This window comes from Callorhinus ursinus, unplaced genomic scaffold (assembly GCF_003265705.2).
Source record: "Callorhinus ursinus isolate GAN/ISIS: 27379988/994484 unplaced genomic scaffold, GSC_fseal_2.0 scaffold14, whole genome shotgun sequence".
Taxonomy (NCBI): Eukaryota; Metazoa; Chordata; class Mammalia; order Carnivora; family Otariidae; genus Callorhinus; species Callorhinus ursinus.
Genome location: NW_027397076.1, coordinates 11,055,545 through 11,082,246, shown reverse-complemented (window position 1 = coordinate 11,082,246; position 26,702 = coordinate 11,055,545). Strand labels below are relative to the sequence as shown.

The 26,702-nt window shown below is 39.4% G+C and overlaps 1 protein-coding gene and 1 non-coding gene across 7 annotated transcripts; both read left to right on the top strand.

The window, feature by feature from the left end:
• The first annotated feature begins 18,925 nt into the window (after window positions 1–18,925).
• Window positions 18,926–25,356, top strand: SLC25A3 (solute carrier family 25 member 3). 6 transcript variants are annotated; one of them, XM_073900463.1, is made up of 8 exons: window positions 18,926–19,036; window positions 19,294–19,454; window positions 20,684–20,808; window positions 22,797–22,976; window positions 23,354–23,535; window positions 24,178–24,350; window positions 24,810–24,920; window positions 25,011–25,356. In XM_073900463.1, the coding sequence occupies exons 2-8, from the start codon at window positions 19,298–19,300 to the stop codon at window positions 25,169–25,171; spliced, it is 1,089 nt and encodes a 362-aa protein (XP_073756564.1). In that variant the 5' UTR covers window positions 18,926–19,036; window positions 19,294–19,297; the 3' UTR covers window positions 25,172–25,356. The 6 variants fall into 6 exon arrangements, with proteins under 6 accessions (XP_073756564.1, XP_025738266.1, XP_073756563.1 ...); XM_025882481.2 differs by lacking the exon at window positions 20,684–20,808 and adding an exon at window positions 20,981–21,102 and having other exon boundaries at window positions 18,944–19,067; XM_073900462.1 differs by having other exon boundaries at window positions 18,944–19,067.
• Window positions 23,858–24,105, top strand: LOC112832121 (small nucleolar RNA SNORA53). The gene has a single exon (XR_003210322.1). It is a non-coding gene; the product is annotated as a small nucleolar RNA SNORA53 (small nucleolar RNA).
• Window positions 25,357–26,702: the final 1,346 nt, after the last annotated feature.

Sequence of the window (26,702 nt, the reverse complement as noted above, 5' to 3'; positions counted from 1 at the left end):
AGGTCACGATCCCAGGGTCCTGGGATCAAGCCCCGCATCGGGCTCCCTGCTCAGCAGGAAGCCTGCTTCTCCCTCTCCCACTCCCCCTGCTTGTGTTCCCTCTCTCACTGTGTCTCTCTGTCAAATAAATAAAATCTTTAAAAAAATTAAATGTCCACCAAAAAAAAGACAATGTCCACCATCAGCATTTTTACTCAACATTGTACTGGAGTTCTTAACAAGAAGACAGAATAAATAAAAAGGAAAAGCTTTCGGAAAGGAATAAATAAAATCATTATTCACAAATGACATGATTGTATATGCAGAAAAACCAAAAGAACCTACAGATAAAGAATTAGAATTAATAGGTGTATTTATTTAGCAAGGCCTCCGAATATAGGGTTATTGTATTGAGATCAGTTGTGTTGCTGTGTATCAACAATAAAAAAATAGAAAATGAAATTTTGAAAAAAATGCCACTTATAATACAAAAAGCATCAAACACATGGAAGTAAATCTAACAATGAAAGACCTTTCACTGGAAACTACTAATTTTAAGAGAAATTAAAGGAAATCCAAGTAAATACCATGTTAATTAACATAAAGATGTTAATTGTCCCCCAACAAACAGATTGAGTATAATCCCAATCAAAATCCCAGCAGATTTTTTATTCAAAAATTAACACAAAATTTTGATTTAGCTGACTCTAATATTTAGATAGCAATGCAAAGAGTTAAAAATAGCTATGGCAATTTTAAAGAAGAACAAAGCTAAACAGTAACACTGCTAAATAACATGACCTATTATAAAGCTGTGGAAACTTATTTTTTTTTTTTTAGAGATTTTATTTATTTCTTTGACAGAGACAGAGACAGCGAGAGAGGGAACACAAGCAGTGGGAGTGGGGGAGGGAGAGCAGGCCTCCCGCCGAGCAGGGAGGCCGACGCGGGGCTCGATCCCAGGACCCTAGGATCATGACCTGAGCCAAAGGCAGCTGCTTAACAACTGAGCCACCCAGGCGCCCTAAAGCTGTGGAAATTTAGACACTGGTTTTGTTCCAACAGTGGACAAATAAGCCAATGGAACAGCACAGAGAGTTCACAGACAGGTTGAATAGAGTCACCTGATAGATAACAAAGACTATTTTGCTGTGTAGTGCAGAAAGGATGGTCTTAGTATGGCTCAATAGAATATCATATAAAAAAACATTAAACTTAATCCCTGCTTCACAATCATAAAAATTCCAGATGGATTATCCTTAAAATTGGAAAGATAAAGCAATAAAGATTTTTTTAATATAGGAAATAAAATAGAGGAAAATAATATCTTTATGAACTCTTGAGTAGGTAAAGCTTTCTTAAATAAGACACAAAAAGCACCAACCATAAACTAATTGATAAATTGAACTCTAGTAAAATTAAAAACTTGTTCACCAAAAGACATCATTTAAAGAGAGTGCAAAGGCAAGTCAAAAAGTGGGAGAAGATATTTACTATATATGTGTGTCTGACAAAGGGCTCATATTTGGAATATGTGAAGAATTTCTAAAAATCTATATTAAAAAAAAAGCAACCAGGGGCACATGGGTGACTCAGTGAATTAAGCGGCTGACTCATGATTTCGGCTCAGGTCATGATCTCAGGGTCATGAGAGTGAGCCCCTGTCGGACTCCGTGCTGGGCATGGAGCCTGCTTAAGATTCTCTCTCTCTCTCTCTCTCTCTCTCTCTCTCTCTCTCAAAAACAAAAAAAATGAAAGCAACCAGTAGAAAAACGGGCAAAAGACAGGCATTTCACAAAGCAGTATGCCCAAATTTCCTATATATATGTGGACTTTATGCATAAACAAAAAGACAGTTTTGACTACATTAAAATCAAGACCTTCATTTCATCAAAAGACCTCATAAAAAGAGAAAACACAGAACATGAGAGAAAATATTTACAACATATGTGTGTGTCAAAAGACAACCCAGAACATAAAGATTCCTACAAATAAATGAAGACAATCTTTTGCTAAAAATGAGCTAAAGTCTTTAACAGGGAGTGCACACATCATGAAAAAACATAAAAAGGTGTTTGGCATCATTGGTAAGTAATTAGGCTCATGTAAAGCAAAACCACATATATTACACATTCACCAACCTGCCAAAAATTAGTGTTACATCAAAAAAGCATGTGGAGTATAATGGGGATATCCATGAGCTACTGGTGAGACTGTAAATTGCTACAACTTTGAAAAACAAGCTGACATATATGTTGAATATAAGTGTACCCTAAGAATGAGCAGTACTACTCAAATATATACCCTGGATAAACTCTTACACTTGAGCATCAAGATGCATGTGAGGGTGCCTGGCTGGCTCAGTGAGTAGAGCATGCAACTGTTGATCTCAGGGTTGTGAGTTCGAGCCCCACGGTAGGCATAGAGATTACTTAAAAAAAGATGCATATAAAGAAGGTTTACTTACAGTACTGGTAATAATTACTAAAAGTAATACCAAAAGAAACTTAATAAGCTGTCCTTCAGTAGTAAAACAGATGGATAAATTGTGGTATATTTATACAATGGAATATTACAATGTGTGAACTACAGCTAGACAGCATGAAAGAATTTCATGATGTTGAGCAAAAAATGCAAGTTAAAATAATACATAATATAATACTAATTAAAGTTCCAAAACAGGTAAAATTACATTAAGGATGTATACTTAAGTATTAAAACGAAAGGAGAGGAAAATAATTTTCAGCAAAGGCTGAATACCGGTAACTTGTGGAAGGAGGGGATTGTGATCCAGAAAGAACACAGGTTTAGGGAAGTAAGTGGAGGGTAGTGTTGTATTTCTTGACCAGGGTGGTCGTTTTATGGTCATAAAATTGTATATTTATTGTATGTACCTTCTTTATGATATGGCTCTATTCTTTTAAGTCCAAAAAGGTTTCCAAAGTCGGCTAAAAAGTGGTCAAGATCATAAAGGTGAGAAAGTGATTTTAGGAATTATAAATATATACTTTGTTTTTCAAAAGTCAGAACCTGAATGGCCAATAAAATCTTGAACAAAGTTGGAGGTCTCACACTTTCTGGTTTCAAAATGTATTACAACACTACAATAACTAAAGCAGTGTGGTCCTCACAAGACAGCCATATGGACCAATGGAATAGGAGAGGTCCCAGAAATGAATCCCCACACATGGTTAAATGATCATCAACAAGGTTGCCAAGACCCCTCAGTGGTGAAAATCTCTTCAGTAGCGTTTGGAAAACTGGATATCCATATGCATAAGAATGAAGTTGGACCCTTCCCTTACACTATATATGAAAATTAACTCAAAGACTTAAGTATATAAGATTTAAAACTAAAAATCCTAGGGACGCCTGGGTGGCTCAGATGGTTAAGCGTCTGCCTTCGGCTCAGGTCATGATCGCGGGGTCCTGGGATCGAGCCCATGTCCGGCTCCTGGCTCAGCAGGGAGCCTGCTTTTCCCTCTCCCTCTGCCTCTCCCCCTGCTCATGCTTCTCTCTATCTCTGTGTGTCAAACAAATAAATAAAATCTTTAAAAAAAAAAAACTAAACTAAAAATCCTATAAAAGAACATAAGAGTAAGCCTTCATGACATTGGATTTGGCAATGATTTCTTGGAAATGACACCAAAACCATAGGCAACAAAGGCAAAAATATGCAAATGGGACTAAACCAAACTTTAAAATGTCCACGCATCAAAAGATACAATCAACAGAGTAAAAATGCAACCTAGAGAATGGGAGAAAATACTTGCAAATCATACATCTAATAAGTTGGTATCCAAAATATATATTTTTAAAACTCCTACGACTCGACAGCAACAAAAAAACCCCAAGTAGCCCAATTAAAAAATGAGCACGGGTGCCTGGGTGGCTCAGCTGGTTAAGCACCTGCCTTCGTCTCAGGATCCAGGGTCCTGGGATCCAGCCCCGCAGCTTCTTCCATCTCCCTCTGCCCTGGCTCCCCTTGCTTGTGCTCTCTCTCTCAAAGAAATAAAATTTTTTTAAAAATGAGCAAAGGGCTTGAATAGATATTTCTCCAAAGAAGATATACAAATGGCCAGGAAGCATATGAAAAGATGCTCAATATCACTACTCATTACAGAATGCAAATCTAATGAGATAATAGCTCATACACATCAGAATGACCACTATCAAAAAAAAAACAAAACACTATGCAAAACAAGGGTTGGGCAGATGTGGAGAAAAAGGAACCCTCATGCACTGTTGGTGGGAATGCAAACTGGTACAGCCACTGTGGAAGACAGTATGGAGGTTCCTCAAAATTTTAAAATAGAACTACCGTATGATCCCATATGACACTACTGGGTATTTACCTAAAGAATACAAAACCACTAATTTGAAAGGATACATGCACTCCTATGTTTAGAGCAGCATTATTTACAATAGCCAAGATATGGAAGCAGCCCAAGTGTCCATTGATTAATGCATAGATAAAGAAGATGTGGTATATATACATAATGGAATATTATTCAGCCATAAAAAAGACTGAAATCTTGCCATTTGCAACAACATGGATGGATCTAGGGAGTATAATGCTAAGTGAAATAATCAGTCAGAGAAAGACAAACATATGATTTCACTCGTGGAATTTAAGAAAACGGGAAAAAGAAAACCAATAAACAGACTCTTAACTATAGAGAACAAACTGATGGTTACAGGAGGGGAGGTAGGAACAGGGATGGGATTAAAGAGTACACTTACGATGAACACTGAGTAATGTGTAGAACTGTTGAATCACTAGATTGTACACCTGAAACTAATATAACACTGTATGTTAACTATACTGGAATTAAAGTTAAAAACTTAATAATTTTAGAACAAAACAGTATGTAATAAGGGTTTGGAGAAGTTGGAACCCTAGTATACTATTGGTAGGAATGTAAATAGTACAGCCACTATGGAACAGTATGGATACTCCTCATAAAATTAAAAGTAGAATTAAGCGTATGATCTAGCCACCTTTGGGTATATATTGAAAAGGATTGAAAGCTGGATCTTGAAAATATATCTATCTGCACACCCATGTTCATAACAGCATTATTCACAAATAGCCTTGGGGAAGAAGCAATCCAAATGTCCATTGACAGATGAATAGATAAGCAAAATGTAACGTTCACACAATGGAATATTTCACCTTGAAAAGCCAGAAATCCTGTTGCCAACCCACATGCTACATGGATGAAACCTGAGGATATTGTGCACAGTAAAGTAAGCCTGTCACAAAAAGACAAATACTGTATGATTCCACTTATATGAGGCATCTGAAGTAGTCAAATTCATAGAAATAGACAGTGGATGTTTGGGGGAGGGGGTAATGAGGAATTGTTTAACGGGAATAGAGCTTTGCAAGATAAAACAGTTTTGAAGATGTATTGCACAACAATGCGCACATACTTAATACTAATGAACTATATACTTAAAAATGGTTAACATAGCAAATATTATGTTCGTTTTTATTTATTTTTTATTTTTTTTAAGATTTTATTTATTTGACAGAGAGAGACATAGCGAGAGAGGGAACATAAGCAGGCTTCCCGCAGAGCAGGAAGCCCGATGCAGGGCTCAATCCCAGGACCCTGGGTCATGAGCTCAGCCGAAGGCAGATGTTTAACGACTGAGCCACCCAGGCGCCCCTATGTTCATTTTTAACCACAGTTAAGAATTATAAAAAAAGGGTGCCTGGGTGGCTCAGTTGGTTAAGCGACTGCCTTCAGCTCAGGTCATGATCCTGGAGTCCCGGGATTGAGTCCCACATCAGGCTCCCTGCTCGGCAGGGAGTCTGCTTCTCCCTCTGCCCTCCCCCCTCTCATGTGCTCTCTATCTCTCATTCTCTCTTTCTCAAATAAATAAATAAAATCTTTTAATAAAAAAAGAATTATAAAAAAAATGAAGTCAGTTGTGTCTGAATCTATGAATTTTGAAATTGTGTCCTAAGTAAAATGAGTGGGGCAAACATAGAAGATGTTATTTAAATATTCTCATAGTTATTTTGTGCTAATCATGCACTTTTTGTTTTAATTACAAATGATATACTATGTTTTCAAGCTTCATCTGGTTTTGTGAGTTTTTTTTTATTATGGTCCAAAAATCATGGACTCACAATCCTGTGTCTTTTTAAACATGTTGCTCCTTATAATTTCAACTATGTAATCATCTCAAAAGATGCAGGACAACCATTCAATAAAATTCAGTGCCCACTCACCAATAATACATGATATGTTAATTAATTGAATTTAAATTAAAAAAATTCAGTGCCCACTCATTATTAAAAAAATAAAAACAAAACCTTTGCAATCTAACAATAGAAGGGAAGGTCCTTAATTGATAAAGCTTAACTATCAAAAACCTACAGTGATATATTACACTTAACAATAAAACAATAGGAATTTAAAAATAGTTGCTAATAGTTATTTTAGGAACTAAATAAGAATGCTTACTATCATCACTACTTGCTCATCTCTAGGAAGCAGACTAAATCCTCACTTTGCCACTGAGAAAACTGAAGTGCAAATGGATTAAGTAATTTTCAAGAGGCCACACAGTTACTAATCAAGACTGAAGTGGTTTGTTGTTGTTGTTGTTGTTTTTAAAAGATTTTATTTATTTGACAGAGAGAGACAGCGAGAACAGGAACACGAGCAGGGGGAGTGGGAGAGGGAGAAGCAGGCTTCCTGCCCAGCAGGGAGCCCGATGCAGGGCTCCATCCCAGGACCCTGGGATCGTGACCTGAGGCGAAGGCAGACGCTTAACGACTGAGCCACCCAGGTGCCCCAAGACTGAAGTTTTGAACCCAAAGCTGACCAAAGAGTTTATATTTTTACTTGTGATAGCAACAAAGGAATGTCAAACCAGGCACAACCAAGTAACTCCAAACATTCAGACTCAACTCCTTAGTTAAGTGAGGATTTGGTGGATAGCTCTGATTAATAAAATGAGGGCTGTCATAATCAGATAACAGAGTAAATCCAATTTTTTCTTTGGTGAAGGGGCCAGAAGGGCTTCAATTGAGATTTGTTCAGTTAAATTGGCTTGGCGATGTAATACTAAAGTATTTGTTTGTAGGGTATCATAGTAATAGTGACACTTTTCTTAAGACCATTCCAAATCAATATAACAGGAAAAAGTTATATGGCATTATCAGTAAATAGTCACTTTATGGATTGTTTTCTTTTTGTAAATGAGTCATTTTGAAGCTATTTGGATCTTTTTATCAACTAAATAGAGATGTACCGTGAGAACCCCAAATAATACCACATTTTATACTGTAATCTAAGGATTAATAAGCAGACTTTGGTTAGGCTGTTTACTTAAGGATTTTAAAAATAGTGACTAGTCATATGGCCACAAGATACTATCTCAGAAATATCCGAGTCTAAGCAACCTTACAAAAAGAGAACACTAGATGTCGCTGCAGGATTCGTAGTTTGTAATATAGCCCCCTCCGCCCCCCATACCCCTTGACAACCACCCCATCCAAAAGTAGAGTATTCCTATGAAACCTTTATAAGCCAATATGGCATAAAGTGAAGAAGCACTCAGCATTTTGTAAAAAGAAAAATCCTCTTTCGATTTCTTTTGGTTAGTAAAAAACAGGTACTAATGTAGGACTTTTGTAAAAGTGAAGTGGCCTAAAGCGAACTTTCAGGTAGAGGGAAAAACCTGTATTTCTTACTACTGGAGAAGTTTCCTAAGTAGAGTCTGTCACTTGTAAATAACACTTAAAATGTTGAGTCGCTAGGGGTTCTTGGCCAGCTCAGTTGGTAGAGCATGCAACTCTTAGTTTCTGGGTTGTAACTTGGAGCCCCACATTGGGTATAGAGAAATAAGATCTCAAAAAAAAAAAAAATGTTGAGTTGCTATTATTGTATGCTGATCAAAAATGCTATTAGAGGATTATTGGCTGGCTCAGTTGGTAGAGTGTGCAAGTCTTGATCTTGGGGTCGTGAGTTCAAGCCCCACATGTGGCATGGAGTTTACTTAAATTTTTTTTTTTTTTTTTTTTTTAAGCTACTAGACTCCAGGAGTACCTGGGTGGCTCAGTTGGTTGGGTGTCCAGCCCTTGATCTCAGCTCAGGTCTTGATCTCAGCGTTGTAAATTCGAGCCCCAAGTTGGGCTCCACGCCGGGCTTGGAGTCTACTTAAAAAAAAGAAAAAAGCTAGGGGCGCCTGGGTTGCCCAGTCGTTAAGCGTCTGCCTTCGGCTCGGGTCACGATCCCAGAGTCCTGGGGATCGAACCCCGCATCGAGCCCCGCATTGAGCCCCGCATCGGGCTCCCTGCTCCGCAGGAAGTCTGCTTCTCCCTCTCACACTCCCTCTGCTTGTGTTCCCTCTCTCGCTGTGTCTCTCTCTGTCAAATAAATAAATAAAATCTTAGTTTTGACTTATAATTTCCAATATAACTTGATTATCAAGGTTTTTAAATCAGTTTAGGTTAATTTACCCTCCACTGACAACATAATTTTTTTTAAAGATTTTATTTATTTTACTTTGAGAGAGAGAGAACGCACAAGCAGGGGGAGCGGCAGGCAGAGGGAGATGCAGGCTCCCGGCCAAGCAAGGAGCCCCATGCGGGACTTGATCCCAGGACCGAGGGATCATAACCTGAGTTAAAGGCAGACACTTAACTGACTGAGCCACCCAGGCGCCCCTGTACTACAGTTTTTTAATGAACACTTCCTAATAACCCAGATGTTTACAAGGGCCACTAGGAAAGAATATATTGACCTTTGGACTAAAGATGGCTCTTATAGGAACATGATTCTACTAACTACTAACTCTTGCTAGAAAAAAAGTGGCTTTGCTTTTTTTTTTTAAGATTTTATTTATTTATTTGAGAGACAGCAAGAGAGAGCATGAGCAGGGGCAAAACAGACCCCCCGCTGAGCAGGGAGCTGGATGTGGGCCTCAATCCCAGGACCCTGAGACCATGACCTGAGCCGAAGGCAGATGCTTAACCCACTGAGCCACCCAGGCACCTGGAAAACAGTGGCTTACACTAACCCAACACCTAATCATTTTTTATAGATGACTACTGCATTTTACTAGTGTATATCTAAGGGCTGTACATAATAGGTTTACTCATTGTTTCCAGGTCAACCTCTTTGTTACCTTCCAAGACTGTTCATCAGGAAGCTACACTGTCGTCTAGATATAAACAGAATCTATTCAAATGTGTCTACAGTGGTTAAGAACGAGACGGGTCACTTGTCCCTCAATATCCATATGTGCCTCTCCCTTTCTCAGTCCTATGCATCTGGGTGGTGTCATGAGATTCATTCTCACGCAAGGAACACGAGCAGAAGGGATATGTCACTTTCGCTCTGAGGCAGGTGAATGGGGGCGTGCCTTCCCCTGTTCTAGCTCTTCCCCTTTGGCCAAACCTAGATGGTCCTGTGTTGAGATGGCAGAACCATAAGATGAAAGCAGCCTGGATTTATGAGTCACCCCTGGGAGGAGAACCCTCTGGAGAACCACCTGATCAGCACTAAACTTTATAGGAGCAAGAGGCAAACTTTTATTGTGTTGTACTGATAAGACGCTAATCTGCTAAATTGAAATAGCCTGAGCTGCTTTCGATTCCTCTTTCTCTTCTCCCTTTCTTTCTTTCTACAAAAAATATTGATTGGTTTCTCTTCTCTGGTTTATTGGTTTCTTTTCTTCACTTCCGGGAGCCAGGGCCAGTAGGATCTATAACGTGGATGCCAAATAGGCAGCCAGCAGGACTGGGAAGTTGGTTACATATAGGGGGGATGAGCAAATAAGGGGCAATATATTGAAGATAATGAAAGCCAATTTTATCACTGTCAGAGAAAGGAGTTACAAATTTGGAAAGGAAAAAAAAAGCTAGAATGAGTCCTGTGGTATTCTGATTTGGAATTGGAGGTATTAGTTGAACTCATGGTTTTAAAAGGCGAGAGAGAGAGAAAAATGTGTATGTGTGTCTATGTAGAACCTAGAAGCAATAAGCCGGAGCAATAAGCACATTTTGCTCGCAGATCAAATGCTATTCTCCCCTAAAGAGAACTAGAGCTCTTTGGAGAAATGGCTGATTTCAAAGCTGGGGGAGAAAAAGTAGATGAGTCTGGGGGAAGCTGGGTGGGGGGATGGGAGAAATAGGTGATGGGGATTAAGGTGTGTACTTGTGATGAGCACCAGGTGTTGTATGGAAATGCTGAATCACTCTATTGTATACCTGAAACTAATGTTACACTGTATTTTAACTAACTGGAATTTCAATAAAAACTTAAAAATAATAGCAAAAAAATATAAATAAATAACTAGATAGATAGATAGATAAGTCTGGAACATTTGCTGTACCAGAAAGTAACAAAGTGCTCAAAAACTGATGGGGACTTATCAGAAGAACACAGGATCAGTTTAAAGAGGTTTCTACTGGCCAAATCTGTGTTAATATAAGCATCAAAAAAAAGAATGTTTGTATTAGATTATAACTCACTGAATAAAATAGGAATCCATTAAGTCCATACGGATATAAATAAATGAAGAATGAACTAAATAAATGAAGAGAATTCATTTACTTACTTACTGTAGAATAATAAATGTAGGACTGATAGAGTTAGAAAATCACCATTTGGCAATTATCCCAATAATAATTAATTCAGGCAACAATCAATGATAGATGCAAATTACGTATTAGTTACAGATAAAAATAGTAACTTTACAATGAAAAAACTTGACAAACACCACCTTGACCAAGTGATCAAAATTCATCTCACCAGGGGCACCTGACTGGCTCAGTCAGTGAAGGATGCAACTATTTATCTCAGGGTTGTGAGTTCAACCCTACGTTGGGTGTAGGAATTACTTAAGGGATAAAATCTTTTTTTTTTTCCAAAGATTTATTTATTTGGGGCACCTGGGTGTCTCAATTGGTTAAGCAACTGCCTTCAGCTCAGGTCATGATCTTGGAGTCCCAGAATCCAGTCCTGTGCTGGGCTCCCTGCTCAGCAGGGAGTCTGCTTCTCCCTCTGACCCTACCCCCTCTCGTGCTCTCTCATTCTCTCTCTCTCAAATAAATATTTAAAAAAAATAAACATTTACTCATTTGAGAGAGAAAGTGTGAGTGGGGGGAGGGGCAGAGGGTGGAGGGAGAATCTCCAGCTGACTTCCTGCTGAATGCAGAACCTGAGGCAGGGCTTGATCCCACAACCCCAAGACCATGACCTGAGCTGAAATCAAGAATTGTATGCTTAACTGACTGAGCCATCCAGGTGCCCCAGAATAAAATGTTAAAAAAAATTCATCTTACCAGTAATAGGACAAATCAATATTATGTGCCTTCTGGTATGATACTCTGAAAAAAACAAAGGATCACTTCCATGATATCCCTGCCCTAAATGCATACTATAGATCTAATCATGAGAAAACACCAGAGAAATCCAAATTGTCTTGTACTTCAAAATAAGTGTCTTGTACTCTTCAAAAATGCCCAGGTCATAAACAACAAAGGAAGGCAGAAGGCTTATTCTGGACGGAAGAAGCTTAAAGAGGCATGGAAATTACATGGAATGTGCTCTTGGACTGGATACTGGACTAGAAGAAAAAATTTTTTGGTTTGTTTTGATTTCTTTTTTATAAGCTATAAATGATTTTATTGGGAAATTTGGAAATAGGACCTATGGATTGGATGGTAGTATCACACCAATGCTCATATCCTGATTTTGATGGCTGTGCTTTGTTTTAGCAATTACACACCGAAGTATTTAGGAGTGATAAGGAATCATGTATTTAACTTAACTCTCAATTGGTTCAGGAAAAATATGTCTTTGCATGTACATATAGGTATGCCTGTATATTTGTGTGCATATTCATAATCTATATCTATACTTATAAGCATATTATATATGTGTATGGAGCAAAATGTTAACAATTGGGGAAACTGAGTGAAGGGTATATAGAATTTCTTTGTACTAGTCATGCATCTTTTCTGTAAAATTACTTCAAAATTTAAAAAAGTAAATACACAAAGCCAAAAAATATGAAGAATAAAATATTGAGAATTTCCCCATAAATAATGAAAGCTAATCCCATGGGAGTAAAAGAGCGTCCTGGAAAGAGAATGTAAAAGAAGAGAGGCCAAAGACAGAACTTTGGAAATACTCAAAGGACCCTAAACTGGGTGTTCAATAGATATTAGATAATTTTAAAAGATAGCCTAGGGGCACCTAGGTGTTTGGCTCAGGTCATGATCTCAGGGTCTGGAATGGAGCCTGAGTCAGACTCCCTGCTCAGCGTCTGCTTCTCCCTTCCCCCCACCCCCCCAACACCTTGTGATCTCTCCCCTCCTCTCTCTCAAATAAAGAAATAAAATCTTATTTAAAAAAAAAGATAGCCTAGACTAATCTAGCCATTATATTGTTTTTCAAAATTAGTGTACTAAGATAATTCTATTTTTCCTAGACGTATTTATGGTTGTTTGTTTGTTTTTTGTTTTAAGTAGGCTCTGTGCTCAATGTGGAGCTTGAACTCACCACCCTGAGATCAAGAGTCACATGCTCTATCAGCTGAGCCAGCCAGGCACCCCATATTTACATATTTTAACAATCATGCTACCTTACATATTTTTTTTTAAGATTTTATTTACTTATTTGACAGAGAGAGACACAGTGAGAGAGGGAACACAAGCAGGGGGAGTGGGAGAGGGAGAAGCAGGCTTCCTGTGGAGCAGGGAGCCCGATGTGGGGCTCCATCCCAGGACCCTGGGATCATGACCTGAGCTGAAGGCAGAGCTCAACCAATTGAGCCACCCAAGCTTCCCTAAAAAAAATTTTTAAGAGTAATTACATTTCCATTTACACAGACTTCAGGTGTTTTAGCATATTTTTTTTAAAAAAATAAAAAATTGGCCCTAAGCTTCAGCCATACCATTTAAATAATGAAGTAAATAATATTATTTATTTCTTTGTTTTTAAGACTTTTATTTATTTATTTGAGAGAGAAAGAGCAAGTAAGTGCGTGTGGGAGTGGGGGAAGGGCAGGGAGGGCGGGCACAGAGAGAGGGACAAGCAGATTCTGCCCGGAGCTTGGAGCCCCAGGCAGGGCTGGATCTTGTGAACCTGAGATCATGACCTGAGCTGAAATCAAGAGTTAGCTGCTTAATCAACTGAACCACCCAGGTACCCCTATTTATTTGTTTTTAGTAATACTGATTATTTAATTCAGACATCTAGTCTGATCATTCAAACGCCCAGGAACAGTTATTCCGACCTATAAACTTCCCTGGACAAGTAAATTAGATAGTTGACAAAACTCTATTTTTATTTTTTCCTACTCTGTAATTTAAATGATAGATGCTTTAAGTATTTTTCTTTTTCTTTTTTTAGAAGAATTTTTTTAAAGATTTTATTTATTTATTTATTTGACAGAGAGGGGGTGAGAGAGAGAGAGAGAGAGAGAGAGAGCGCGCGCGCGCGCACACACAAGCAGGGGGAGTGGCAGGCAGAGGGAGAGGGAGAAGCAGGCTCCTAATGCAGGGAGCCTAATGCAGGGCTCAATCCCAGGACCCAGGGATCATGACCCGAGCCGAAGGCAGCCACTTAACCGACTGAGCCACACAGGCGCCCCAAAATATTTTTCAAATTGGCATTCTTAAATTCAAAAGAGAAATGTTTCTTTTCCATGTTTTAAAACAGCACAAATTATAGAAGATTTGAGGAATTGCTAGTGTTAGTAGGTTAATTGTAATTGTACAGCAATCCTACTAACATTTGAAGTTACTGCTCTCTAAAGAATGCATCTGATTCCCTAAAGCTATTTCTTCCCAAATGACTACCTTCCAAGTTTAGAGATATAATAGCAGAATTCAAGAATTTTCCCTGAAATTTCATTACGTATGCAAATTTTAATTTCATTTAGGATTGACTGCAATTGCACGGTATTCATTTGTGAATAGGCTCCTTAGTTACCTACAGCAAAAATATCATAAGTGACATGAGGTTTGAATTACAACAAATTACAATACATTTCAGTTCATAATGACCCAGGGCATAAACAGAAACTTAGGTACACTCTGTCCTACGTCTCTAAGGCTGAAGGGAACTATTTCTACTCCTTTTAGCAAAGCCTAATCCCTTCATTTTATATTCATTACTTCTCATATTTGCTGTTTTTTGGGTGTATATATTTCTCCCTAAAACTTCCTGTATTGTTACCAAATCTGTGGCTATGTCCATCTTTGAGCAGCTGATATGCCCATCCCCACCCCCCTTTTTAAAGATTTTATTTATTTATTTTACAGAGCACAAGCAGGGACAGGGGTAGAGGGAGAGAGAGAAGGAGGCACCCCGCCAAGCAGGGAGCCTGATGCGGGACTCGATCGCAGGACCCCGGGTCTCGATCCCAGGACCCCAGGTCTCAATCCCAGGACCCCAGGATCACGACCTGAGCTGAAGGCAGGCGCTTAACCATCTGAGCCACACAGGCGCCCCTCTGGTCCCCCTTTATACTTAAGCAGTTGCCCCATTTTATATGGCGTACGGATGGCACACACCACAGGCTTGCACCTTGCTCTTGCAGGTGCGATAACAATGTGAAAGTCAGCTGGAAGCAAACCAGATCAGCCAGGATTCCGTTCTAGTAAGTGAGCCTTCACATCCATGGCAAACCAGGCAATTCAGGATATTGTCTCATTTTACAGATAGAAAAACTTGTGTCAGACTCATTCTATGGGCTCATGCTTTGAATTCCTTAGATCATTGATTCCTAAACCTGTTTATAGGAATCACCCAGGGATCTTTAAAAAATGGCAGATTCCAGGACTCCTCATCAAACTTAGTAAGCAGAATCTTTTGAGGCCTGAGAATATCTGTGTCTAAAAAGCTCCCCAGGTGCTTTGATGAGAAACCATATTTGGGAACTTCTAATTTGTGATGACTGGGCCTCACTTAAAAGTGTCCAAGTGGTGGATTATAGCCAAGGAGTGACTAAAGTTGCCATCTATGTGTGCACCTTCTACGTGAACTATTTTAGGGTCTGCCATATCTAGGTATACCTCTCCTCTGAGCCAAACCATATTTTATACATTTAATTGCAGAAAGAAGGAAATTTCAAAATATCAAGAGATAAAGACTGGGTAAAAGTACTCACCTGCCTTTATTTCCTATAAAATACAATATCCCTGAATATGCAGATCTAACTTAGACAGTTTTCATCCCCCTGCACAAAGATGCGTGACTTCAAGAGTTTGAACCTGGGTCCCAGAGCTCTTGGGGTGCACTTAGGGTACACTTTATGCTCTTGGGGTCCACCTCAGTAAAGGGATCGCCCCTAGTCTTACAGTCAAGGTACTCTAGGCTCCACCTAGGATACCCTTTCAAGAACGATGTGCATGGTTTGACCTTTTAAAACTTTTTTCAGAATAGGGCGCCTGGGTGGCTCAGTTGGTTAAGCGACTGCCTTCGGCTCAGGTCATGATCCTGGAGTCCCGGGATCGAGTCCCGCATCGGGCTCCCCGCTCAGTGGGGAGTCTGCTTCTCCCTCTGACCCTCTTCCCTCTCGTGCTCTCTATCTCTCATTCTCTCTCTCTCAAATAAATAAATAAAATTAAAAAAAAAAACTTTTTTCAGAATAGCAATTACAACCCCATGGTGAAGTCCATTTTATTTTATTTCAGATAGAAAAAGACAAATTTCTCCCTAATGTCTTTACAGAGACATGAAAACAAACAAACATGATTTCTAATCAAAAAAGACAGTAACTAAGATGCTAGAGGGTGCTACCCTTTTTTTCTCAAGGAAGATATGAAAAGGAGTTTTAGTTTACTTGCATAATTTGTTATATCTCTCTATTAGATGGGAGCAGTAGGAATTATTTAAGGGTGTTCTTTGATTCCCCCATGACAGGCATGATCCTCAAATCTATCAGTGCTACCTTGACCTCTGGCTCTAGGTTTACAAGGGCCTGTAGGAAAGTTCCACTTGAATGTCCTATCTCCATCTAGCATCTCAGATTCTCTTTATCTCTCAGATATGCTTCTGTGTTAAGACTGGCCACAAGGGAAATTTGTGCAAGATTTCAAAGGCAGAAGTGAAACTCTTATGGTCCGAAGGTCAGTGTGAGATGTGAAGCACTGGGGCAGCTCATGCACATGGATGCTGATCTGTTGGCTTACCTGGGAGTGGGGCAGTGGCCACATGTGGAGCTCTTTCAGCAACTCTAGGACCCTCTTCAGTTTCTCTGAGTCCTGGACCAGATGCATGTGCAGCGCCTTGGCGCCTAAGAGCACTTGCAGCATGGCTTCTGCGGGTAACTGCATTATTGAGATTGTAGGTGTCAGAGATAGATGCACAGTTTGCACAGTCTAGTTTATCCTCATGGGATTCTGCTTTGTCCCTGCTCATCCTCGTTTCAGGTCCAGCTTTCCTGACTGACTCTAGGCTCTATTGATTTACAGAAATTTCAGGTCCAACCCCAGACACAGGCAACCTCTTCTCCAGCTCCCACAGTTGTTTAAGACCTAGTCCCCAAAATAAGCCTCTTATTATATGACTCACAGTGCCTATGCTTCTCTGGTCAAACTCTGATCCAGACAATGGTACTGGAAGTAATTCCAGAACTAAAACTTAAGAATGGGATCTATGAATTTGTTCCGGGTTATCTGATCTGATTGGATTTAAAGGCACTGACAACCAGTTGTCAATGACAAAGGTGGCACTGGTTGTCCATGGCATGCATTAGCAAAAAACAGTTTCTCAAAACATCACCTATGGACACCTGTAATCAAGTGCCTAAAGAAGGCAAGGCTTTGGGTAACCACGTGGATACTTCCATAAAATATTTAAACAAAAATAAGGAGTATAATGGAGTTGGTTGGTTTATCCTAATTATGTTGGATAACTGGGGGAAAGGAAATGATGAGCTTAGGGCTTTGAACGTTCAGTTCAAGATAAAGGATCAGAAATCTTATGTGAAAAAGAAATCTTATGTGACTGTCTTCCTATATCTGCAAGGCTGTACTTTCTAAAAACCAAATCCAAAATCTAATCCTGACTTACAATGCAGTTGAATTTCCAACTTGAAGATCTCATGTTAAAATTCATTTTTGTTTTTGTTTTTGAGCAGCAGTGAGATACTGAATATTGGCATGGGAATGGGAACCTATGGGCAGATTGATGAGACTGGAATCATGAACTTCTAAATTCTGCTGAGCGTCTTTTGCCTTTCCTCCCTTGCCTGAGGAACTTCGTCTCTCCTTACCTGTAAAATCTGTATTGGCCTCTCCTGGGATAGTGAGTTGCCTTGTACACTTATCATGATGAAAAAAATAATAATAAAGTGGAAAAAAAACCGAATTCTATCAACTTAGCTTAACAAAAAACCTCCTCACCTTGATATCTATTTTTTTTAATTTGAGATAAAGAGAGAGAGAGTGCGTGCACAGCAGGGGGTAGAGGCAGAGGGAGAAGGAGAAGCAGACTCCCCACTGAGTGGGGAGCCCAATACAGGGCTCATCCCAGAACCCTGGGATCATGACCTGAGCCTAAGGCAGACACTTAACCGACTGAGACACCATGTGCCCCTTGATATGTTTTATTTAGTTATTCTTTTAGTAATCTCCACACCCAACATGGGGATTGAACTCACAACCCTGAAATCAAGTGTCACATGTTCCTTCAACTGAGCCAGCCAGGCACCCTACCCAGGCTTGATATCTGATTACCCTTACTTAATACCTTATCAAATTCCTCATTCCCCAAGTAATATCTGATTACCTTGGACTGTCTTCAGCAAGAATTCTTTTAGGTCAAGTTAGCAAGAATTACCCTAACTTCTTAGTAACTTACTGACCACTGGCCCCCTCCCCAACTCTGCTTGACTAAAATTCCCACATATAGACATTGTCTCATTGAGTTCTCATACACTTTGCAAGATAGATGTTACTCCCACCCAGGACCAGCTATGCAATTTGTAATTTCAGGGCAAAATGAAAAATACAAGGCCTCTTGTTCATAAATTATTAAGAATTCCAAAATGGTGACAACAGAGCATTGAATCTAGCACAGGCCCTATATAACTGTACAAGTCCATGGGGCCACCCCTTGCTTCCATCTTAACATTTAAGAAACAGGTTCATAAAAAAGAAAAAAGAAACAGGTTCATAGAGATCAAATGAATTCCCAAGGTTACTTTGTCAAGAGCCAGGACTATATCAGAGCCAGAATTGTAATAGGGGTTTGACCCCTACTAAACTCTCCCCAGTTAAAAGAGGCCCTTTTGTCTTGAACTGAATCTAATGAAGATTTTTCTAAATTTACTGAACACACACAAAATCTGCTGCCATTCACTTTCACTCTAGTTCAACCATGTACCCCCAGGTAGTCTTAAAATGCATTTACTGAATGTTCTAATATGTCGTATAAACTATTGTGATGAACCCCCAAGCTGTCTTGTCTAAAGAGTTCTTGCTGCACATTTTCTTTTAAAATACTCTCCTGTAGTCTAACGGAAAATGCAAACATGTCTATGTGTAACGGCAATGGATGGAATTTAATTAAAAAAAGAAAAAGTACCTTAATGGCAGGCGTTGTTAACACAAAATACTGCAGTAACATTCTAACTGCAACACCGAAAGAGTATCATCACACATTTGGGTTTTTTTTTTTCTCTTTTTGTTTAAGTGACTACTATTAACTGGGACTCAATTAAACGTAAAAAAACTGAAGCCCGCACGTCGAAGAAAGACGCTTGAAGGTGAAGGGACAATAAGGGGCGATCACGAGCACAATCTCACACCACTCAAAAACCCGGCCTCGGAATGCACGCGTGCGCAGAACGAATCCTCCTGCGCAGAGGCCGGGGCCGGAAGGGCTGGGGCGGGCGGGGGCGGGGATAGGGTTGCTAGGAGAACGCAATGACGCTACGGCCTGGGCGCTCTTCTCCGCCAATGGGTGCCGCCTGCTGCAGTGACACGTAATGTGCGTCACGCCGACGACGCGCGAAGGGCACAGATCTAAGGGTCGGGAGGACGTTCGGCCTCTGTGAGCCGCAGCCTTTTCGAGTGAGTGGTTGTGTGTTCGCCATCTTAGGAAGTGAGTGTGCCGGCCCTTGCTACCGGTGGGTGCGGGGAACGGAGCCCCTCTGAGAAGTTGCTTAGGCTGTAGGACTTGTGGATCTCCTTGGAGGAGGCCGCCATGACCTCTTCAAGGGCGCGGAGGCTGGAAGGAAGGCCAGTGTCGGGGTCCTAGGGTGCCGGTGACTTTGGCGGCCTGAGGGGCCCCTTGCCTTTCTTCTGACCGCTGCTCTCTCTTCCCTTAGAAAGATGTTCTCGTCCGTGGCGCATCTGGCGCGGGCGAACCCATTCAACGCGCCCCACCTGCAGCTGGCACACGATGGCCTCACGGGCCTCCGCAGCAGCCCCGCGGGGCCCCCGGGCCCGCCCCACCGTTCCCGCAATCTGGCAGCAGCCTCTGTGGAAGGTGAGCTTAGACCCTGCCCCGATACGGTCGTTTTGTGCCCTTGTGGTCCGCTCGGCCTTAGTGGCCTGGAGGACAGAGAAGAAGGACGCTCCTGGCCTTCTGCACCACAGCACGGCGCCTAGTTCTTGCCCTAGGATGTCAGCCCTTTTCGGCCTAGGCCGAGTGTGGGATCCCTGGCCCTCCCTCAAGGGCGTGGAAGGGCCCAGGCACAGTTCCCTCTGTGACCTCCACGTCCTCGGGAGAGTATAGAGGCCGTGACTAGCTCCTTATCTTCTCCGCAGTGAGCCCGGTTGGTCAGTAGACTTAAGTGTTGGGTAAAGTCTCCTTCCTAGCCACTGGCCACCTGCAGTTCTATCTGTATTATCTGTTACTTGATCTGGCTTTAATTTTCTTAAAAATACTCGTTCCTCTCAAGCATTCCCAACGTCTAATATTTATTGACATGAGGTGTATGAGATAATTGGGTTTCTTGTTTTAATGTAATTGGTAAAGGAGGGGACAGAAGCCCCAGATAAGCTATAAAAAGATAAATAATTGGTAGGGATCCCTTTAGTCTTCTCTCTCAGGAATCTTTTCGGTTAGACCCAATTTGAACTTAATTGTTACGTTTTAAATCTCAGTGGAGTGTATAGGCAGAGAAACAAATGTAATCTACATTGTGTGCCTGTAAAATCTAAAGTTTTTGAATCATTTATGTGTTTCTTTTATGTCTTTGGTGGGTAAAAAAAAATCACTACACTGTTGTGTAGTAAATGTATTTGACTTTAGGACCTTATCTAATTTTATGCTTAACATGAGTCCGTAAGTGGGGATAGTATTGATTAGTGACACACTTAGAAGTTTGAAAGTTTCTACTTAAGTCTAGTGCTCTTCCTGAGTTTGGTTTGTATTCTCAAGTGTGTTTTTATCAGCAGTAAATAATTGAAGTTTGATTTTTTTTATTCGAGTACCTATTAATGTTGTCAAAGACCTTTTATTTTTAGTATGGCAAAATAAGAACTAGTGTCTCACAGAACCTTCATAATCTAAATGATTCTTTGATTTTGGCAGTAAATGTTTTGTTACTTAACACTGGGTGGAAAATCATCTTTCAGCTTAATCGTACACAGTGGCCAAAGCTGTTTAGTTGTGATAGCACTATTTCACAGGGAATCAGTTCTCTTTCATTCCCATGGCCTTAGTCATCTCTGAAGAAATACTTACTTGATTTTTTTTTTTCAATCAAACAGAGCAGTATAGCTGTGACTATGGATCTGGCAGATTCTTTATCCTCTGTGGACTTGGAGGAATTATTAGCTGTGGCACAACACATACAGCATTGGTTCCTCTAGATCTGGTTAAATGCAGAATGCAGGTTTGTTTTGCATGTTGGATTAAAAGCATATTGTTGAAGCATGGCTTCTAAGTTGTACAACATAGACATCTACTAACAAGCTGTGTGGAAACCTAATTATCTGAGAGGTAAGTTGATAACCAGTAACATGAGTTTTATATTAAAATGCATGGTGTGTCTTGTCTTACTACAGAGTACAGTTGCGAATATGGCTCCATGAAGTTTTATGCACTGTGTGGCTTTGGTGGGGTCTTAAGTTGTGGTCTGACACACACTGCTGTCGTTCCTCTGGATTTAGTGAAATGCCGCATGCAGGTTTGTATTGAGATGGCAACACTGAATGTATCTTTCATGTGTGACTTAATTCCAAATAATTTTATAAGGACTTCACAAACGAGAAAATTTGAAGACATCACAACTGCTAGAAACTTTTGTAGGGAACCAAACCCAAGTTTTCTTAACTCATGATCTTTATTTTAATTAGTGTTTTAAATTGAAGAAATGCCTCTTTTAAAAATAAGTTTGTAGGCAGATTTTTGGATCTTAAACCCTGGCTATAAATGCTACTTTGGTGCTGTGCTCAGTTCTGACTAGCATTCCTCTTCAAGGCCTACTGGTTCTTTATGTTCCCAAATACTCATTTTACAAGCAGTTACGTATTAGAGTAGGTAATCCTCCTTAGTGTATTTTTTTTTTTTCTAAGATTTTATTTATTTAAGAGAGAGAGTGAGAGTGAGCAGGGGGAGGGACAAGGAGACTCCTTACTGAGTACAGAACCTGACCTGGGCCTCGATCCCAGGACCTGGAGAGGATGACCTGAGCCGAAGGCAGACGCTTAACTGACTGAGCCACCCAGGTGGCCCTTCCTTAGTGTATTTTTGAAGTAACTTCATTTCTCTTACTTACTGATAAGATCAGGGCAGAGCATTATGTAGATTAGAAAAAATACTCTTCATTATTTTAGTATTAAAACTTCGTGGGCATAGCTTCTTGTATATTTATTTACATAACAGTTTTTTATGATTAGAATATCTTAATTAGGATTATTGAAAGAAAAATAATCAAACGTCAAAAATTTATTTGTCCCAAACAGGTTTAGAAGTCTACTTACCTAAAAGAGAGAGGAATGTGAAATGTTAGCAGCTAGAGGAAGGTGACGTATACCAGCCCTTGTAGTACTGGCAGATAGAGTGAAATTAAGATTTTTTTTCTTTTCCCATTAGTTAATAGAATGGATGTGAATATATCTTCACTAAAACGTATGCTGAAGTGAATTTAAGTTAAAAGATTCTCATTATGTTGATTTACCTTGTATTTAATTTGCCTTAAGTTCATAAAACCTTATAATACAAACTTCTTTTTAATGGACTAGCGTGTATCAGGGATACAGACTTACCTCTTACTTAGGCAGTAGCTGCATATATCACGGATATAGACTTACCTCTTACTTAGGCAGTAGCTTTAAAACTAATTTTATAAAGTAGTAGAAGGGCGCCTGGGTGGCTCAGTCGTTAAGCGTCTGCCTTCAGCTCAGGTCATGGTCCCAGGGTCCTGGATTGAGCCCTGCATCGGGCTCCCTGCTCAGCGGGAAGCCTGCTTCTCCTCCCACTCCCCCTGCTTGTGTTCCCTCTCTCGCTGTGTCTCTCTCTGTCAAATAAATAAAATCTTTAAAAAATAAACAATAAAAATAAAAGTGGTAGAGTTGGATGGTGAAAAATTTTGAATCAATTTTATCATGTATTTTTTTAGGAATTCTGCCCTCTTAACTAACCCTCCAAGCCTAAAGTCTGACTGAAAGAAAGCTAGACCTTGATGTATAAAGTTAAATTTACGAAGATTATAGATATTAAGTTGATATGCAGTGAATTTGTGTTTACCCACCTTTTGTATAGTTAGACTGAAGTTTTAGAACCAAGGGAAAAACTAATAACAGTGAAATTAAATATTTATGAGAAATGATAGCTCTTTGGTACATTTAATTAATTTTTTTCTTCTTGTTTTAAATAAAGGTGGACCCCCAGAAGTACAAGGGCATATTTAATGGATTCTCAGTTACACTTAAAGAGGATGGTGTTCGTGGTTTGGCTAAAGGATGGGCTCCAACTTTCATTGGCTACTCTATGCAGGGGCTCTGCAAGTTTGGCTTTTATGAAGTTTTCAAAGTCTTGTATAGCAACATGCTTGGGGAGGTATGTAATTTTAACTTTTAAGACCAAAAAGGATCTTTTTTTTTTTTTTTGTCTGTATTACTATACTGTGCTGCTTTCCAAGTAAGCTGGATTTTGAGTTTTTTAAAGAGAAGGGATCTGGGATTCCTCTGTGTAGTTCAAGGGCCAACTATACTTGACACCTAGATGTTCAAAAAAATAATTCACCCTGTACTGTGGTTGATAAGGTTATGGGAGAGGATATACATTCAGTTTCATGTGTGTTATTTGTGGACCATATAAAGAAACATTGTTAGGTTGTCTGAAAGGTAACTGTTTCCTAAAACTGTTTCTTAATTGAAATTGAAAACAGCCAATGCAATAGCGGTACACATTCCCTTCTTATGTTTTTCAATTAGGAGAATGCCTATCTCTGGCGCACATCACTGTATTTGGCTGCTTCTGCCAGTGCTGAATTCTTTGCTGACATTGCCCTGGCTCCTATGGAAGCTGCTAAGGTTCGAATTCAAACCCAACCAGGTTATGCCAACACTTTGAGGGATGCAGCTCCCAAAATGTATAAGGAAGAAGGCTTAAAAGCGTAAGTGAACATTTGTCTAGAGTTACAGTATAAAAATATTCAATTAAATGAACTGCATTTGTTAGCATTAAACCTACCAGACTTTTTTTTAAGCTATTATGTTAATGTCTATTTACCTTTTATATAGAACATAAACTCCAGGGGCAGGGATCAATTGACTCATGGCTTAAGCCCCGAATTAAAGATTTTTTTCTAAAGTAAGAACGTTTATCAATCTGCATATACCTTGATATTTGACATTAATTGTTAACTTTTGGGAAAGACTTGTTAGAATTCTTGTCATTCTTGTTCACAGCTAAGAATTTGCATATAGTCTGGCTACAACATGCTTCCTTAGATCCACCTTTGTGGATGCCAATCTTGAACTGAGTTCTACTTGTAAACATCTTGTTTCTTGTAGTTCCAGTCAGAGAAACATCCAGCAACTTTTTTGGTTGTATAGTCAAAGGTGCTTGAGTCATTGGCATGTGAGATAAATACACCTGCATGTTAGTCTTAGGTTCTGATAGAAATGACATGCAATTGTGCTGCCATATTTTGCTATCAGGACTTGGCTGGTGTGCAGACACTTCTGTTACTGATGAAAATCTCTGCTAGAGGAATAAATACAACTGAGTAAAATAAGTCTCCTGGTTTCCCTAGATTCTACAAGGGAGTTGCCCCTCTCTGGATGAGACAGATACCCTACACCATGATGAAATTTGCCTGCTTTGAACGTACTGTTGAAGCATTGTACAAGTTTGTGGTTCCTAAGCCCCGAAGTGAATGTTCAAAGGCAGAGCAACTGGTTGTAACATTTGTGGCAGGTTACATAGGTATGAGTTACTTAACATGTTTGTGAAATTAAGGACAAGTAATTATTTCCATTATTGGCCTCTTTTTGTGAGGAAAAAAAATATTCCAAAGAAGCTTTATCTTCCCATAGCATTTTCTGGGCCTTTTTAGGATTCATAAATACTTATTGATGAGTTTCTGAAAGAATTATTTTCATGTCTTGATTAAGTTTGGGGAATATATTGATTTCAACTGCTGTGCCATTTATTTTTTTGGTCTAGTTTTTCAAGAATACATTTTTACACAAAGGAAAGTTGATTAAAATGTGAATATAAAAACTTGAAGGATTGTTCTGTTTTCCATAGGGTAGAGTGCTGTATAACTTTGTTAGTCTCTAAATCTGATTTTTTAAGAACTAAAAATTAGGAAAAGGTTGTTGGTTGTGATGTGAATTTTTTTAATTAATCTCATGTTGGATTATTTATCTTGACTTTTTTCAGCTGGAGTCTTCTGTGCAATTGTTTCTCACCCTGCTGATTCCGTGGTATCTGTGTTGAATAAGGAGAAAGGTAGCAGTGCTTCTCAAGTTCTTCAGAGACTTGGATTTAAAGGTAGGATTCTCCCCTCCACCCACCCACCCAAACAAAAAGTAACACTTGGGTATTATTTCATTTTTCATTCATGTTTCATATTTCAACCAGGTGTATGGAAGGGACTCTTTGCCCGTATCATCATGATTGGCACTCTGACTGCACTACAGTGGTTCATCTATGACTCTGTGAAGGTCTACTTCAGGCTCCCTCGCCCTCCTCCACCTGAAATGCCAGAGTCTCTGAAGAAGAAGCTTGGGTTAACTCAGTAGAATGATCAAAGCAAATGTGGACTGAATCTACTTGTTGATCAGTGTTGAGAAAAGTGCAAGAGGAACTTTTATATATTTGACAGTGTAGGAAATTGTCTATTCCTGGTATAATTACTGTAGTCTCTTGCCTAAGGCGAGGGTTTCAAACCCACTGTTGAAATAAACCCAACTATTCATGATTTGTCTGTGATTTGGTGGTTATTTTTAAAAACAGTTTTTAAAGATGTAACCCTAAATTGGAAGGAATTAAGTGTAAGTTAAAACCTCAAGGAAAAAATGCAAACTAATCACTGTTGGTTCAGTACTTGATCCCCACTCATAAATTGTCATGTTTCAAGTTTTGTCACACAAGAGTTCCTATGCTCCTAAAAATAAAGGAAATACGCCTGAATTTTCAAAAACTTGACTTAGCTGTAGTTAAATTGAAATATGGATAAGTATTTGTGGTTATATTTTGACAAGTAAATTTCAGCATATAATCAAATTTTTGCAACATGTACTGTACTTTTAAAAATCCTAATGAGTTTGCTAATCCTCATTTGTAAAAGAAGATCTAGGGGTGCCTGGCTGGCTCAGTTGGAGGAATGTGCAACTCTTGATCTCAGGGTTATCTGTTGGAGCCCTATGTTGGGTGTAGAGATTACTTAAACTTTAAAAATTAAATTGAAAAAAGTAATCTAAATTAGGCTGATTGTTAGAATGATAGTTCTTAGTTATTTTATTTATTTAAAGATTTTTTTTTTTTTTATGTAATCTACAACCAATGGGGCACTCGAGTTTAACCGCAAGATCAAGAGTCACATACTCTACTGACTGAGCCAGCCAGGCGCCCCTAGAATGATAGTTTTTAAAACAACCAAAGCATTTGATAGCTAAAACTACTTTAGGTAACAATTATCTTCAAACAAATCTGACTTTCTAAATTAACAAAAAACGTAGCATAAAATCACCTAGAAAGTAAGCTACTGTTCAGTTTTCTCTTATGTTTGGTTAGGAAGTATGAAAGCCCAATCTGTAATACAATTATTTTTCAAATCTGATTACATTTTACCTTGAGGTCTTCAAGTATCTGGATTGGGTTGGCAGTCCCTGTATAAAGTACATAGATGGGGCCTTAGGGAAAAAAATCTTTGAGGAGTCTTAAGGGAGAGAAATGAAACAAACCCATGTTGTAAGGCCGGTGAACTAAATTGAGGAATCATATTTAGTTGCATGATAATTTCTATCATCACTTGGTCTTAAGATTACAAACTTAATGTGTATTGCAGAGAGAAAGGAAGGGTTGTGGGTGCAATTAGGCCACACTTAAAAAGGTATGAGCCCACATAAGTGATGGCTGTGGTAACTGGCATCACCAGTGTGCATTAGCATTGCTGTGTAACAAATCAACAGATCTAATGGCTTGAGACATAATCTCAGGTCAGGAATTCAGGAGCATCTCTGCTGGATCTTGGCTCTGGGTCTCAGTTACAGTCAGATAGCTCTGAGCTTTTTAAGGCTTTAACACTGGGCACCTGGCTGGTTCAGTTGG

What these genes read in the sequence shown, in the direction of transcription:
- SLC25A3 (XM_073900463.1), top strand. Translation starts at nt 19,298, where the DNA reads ATGTTCTCGTCCGTGGCGCATCTGGCGCGGGCGAACCCATTCAACGCG. An exon ending in TGGTTAAATGCAGAATGCAG is followed by an intron (nt 20,809 to 22,796) that starts GTTTGTTTTGCA and finishes TTTTAAATAAAG; the next exon opens with GTGGACCCCCAGAAGTACAA. An exon ending in ATTTGTGGCAGGTTACATAG is followed by an intron (nt 24,351 to 24,809) that starts GTATGAGTTACT and finishes GACTTTTTTCAG; the next exon opens with CTGGAGTCTTCTGTGCAATT.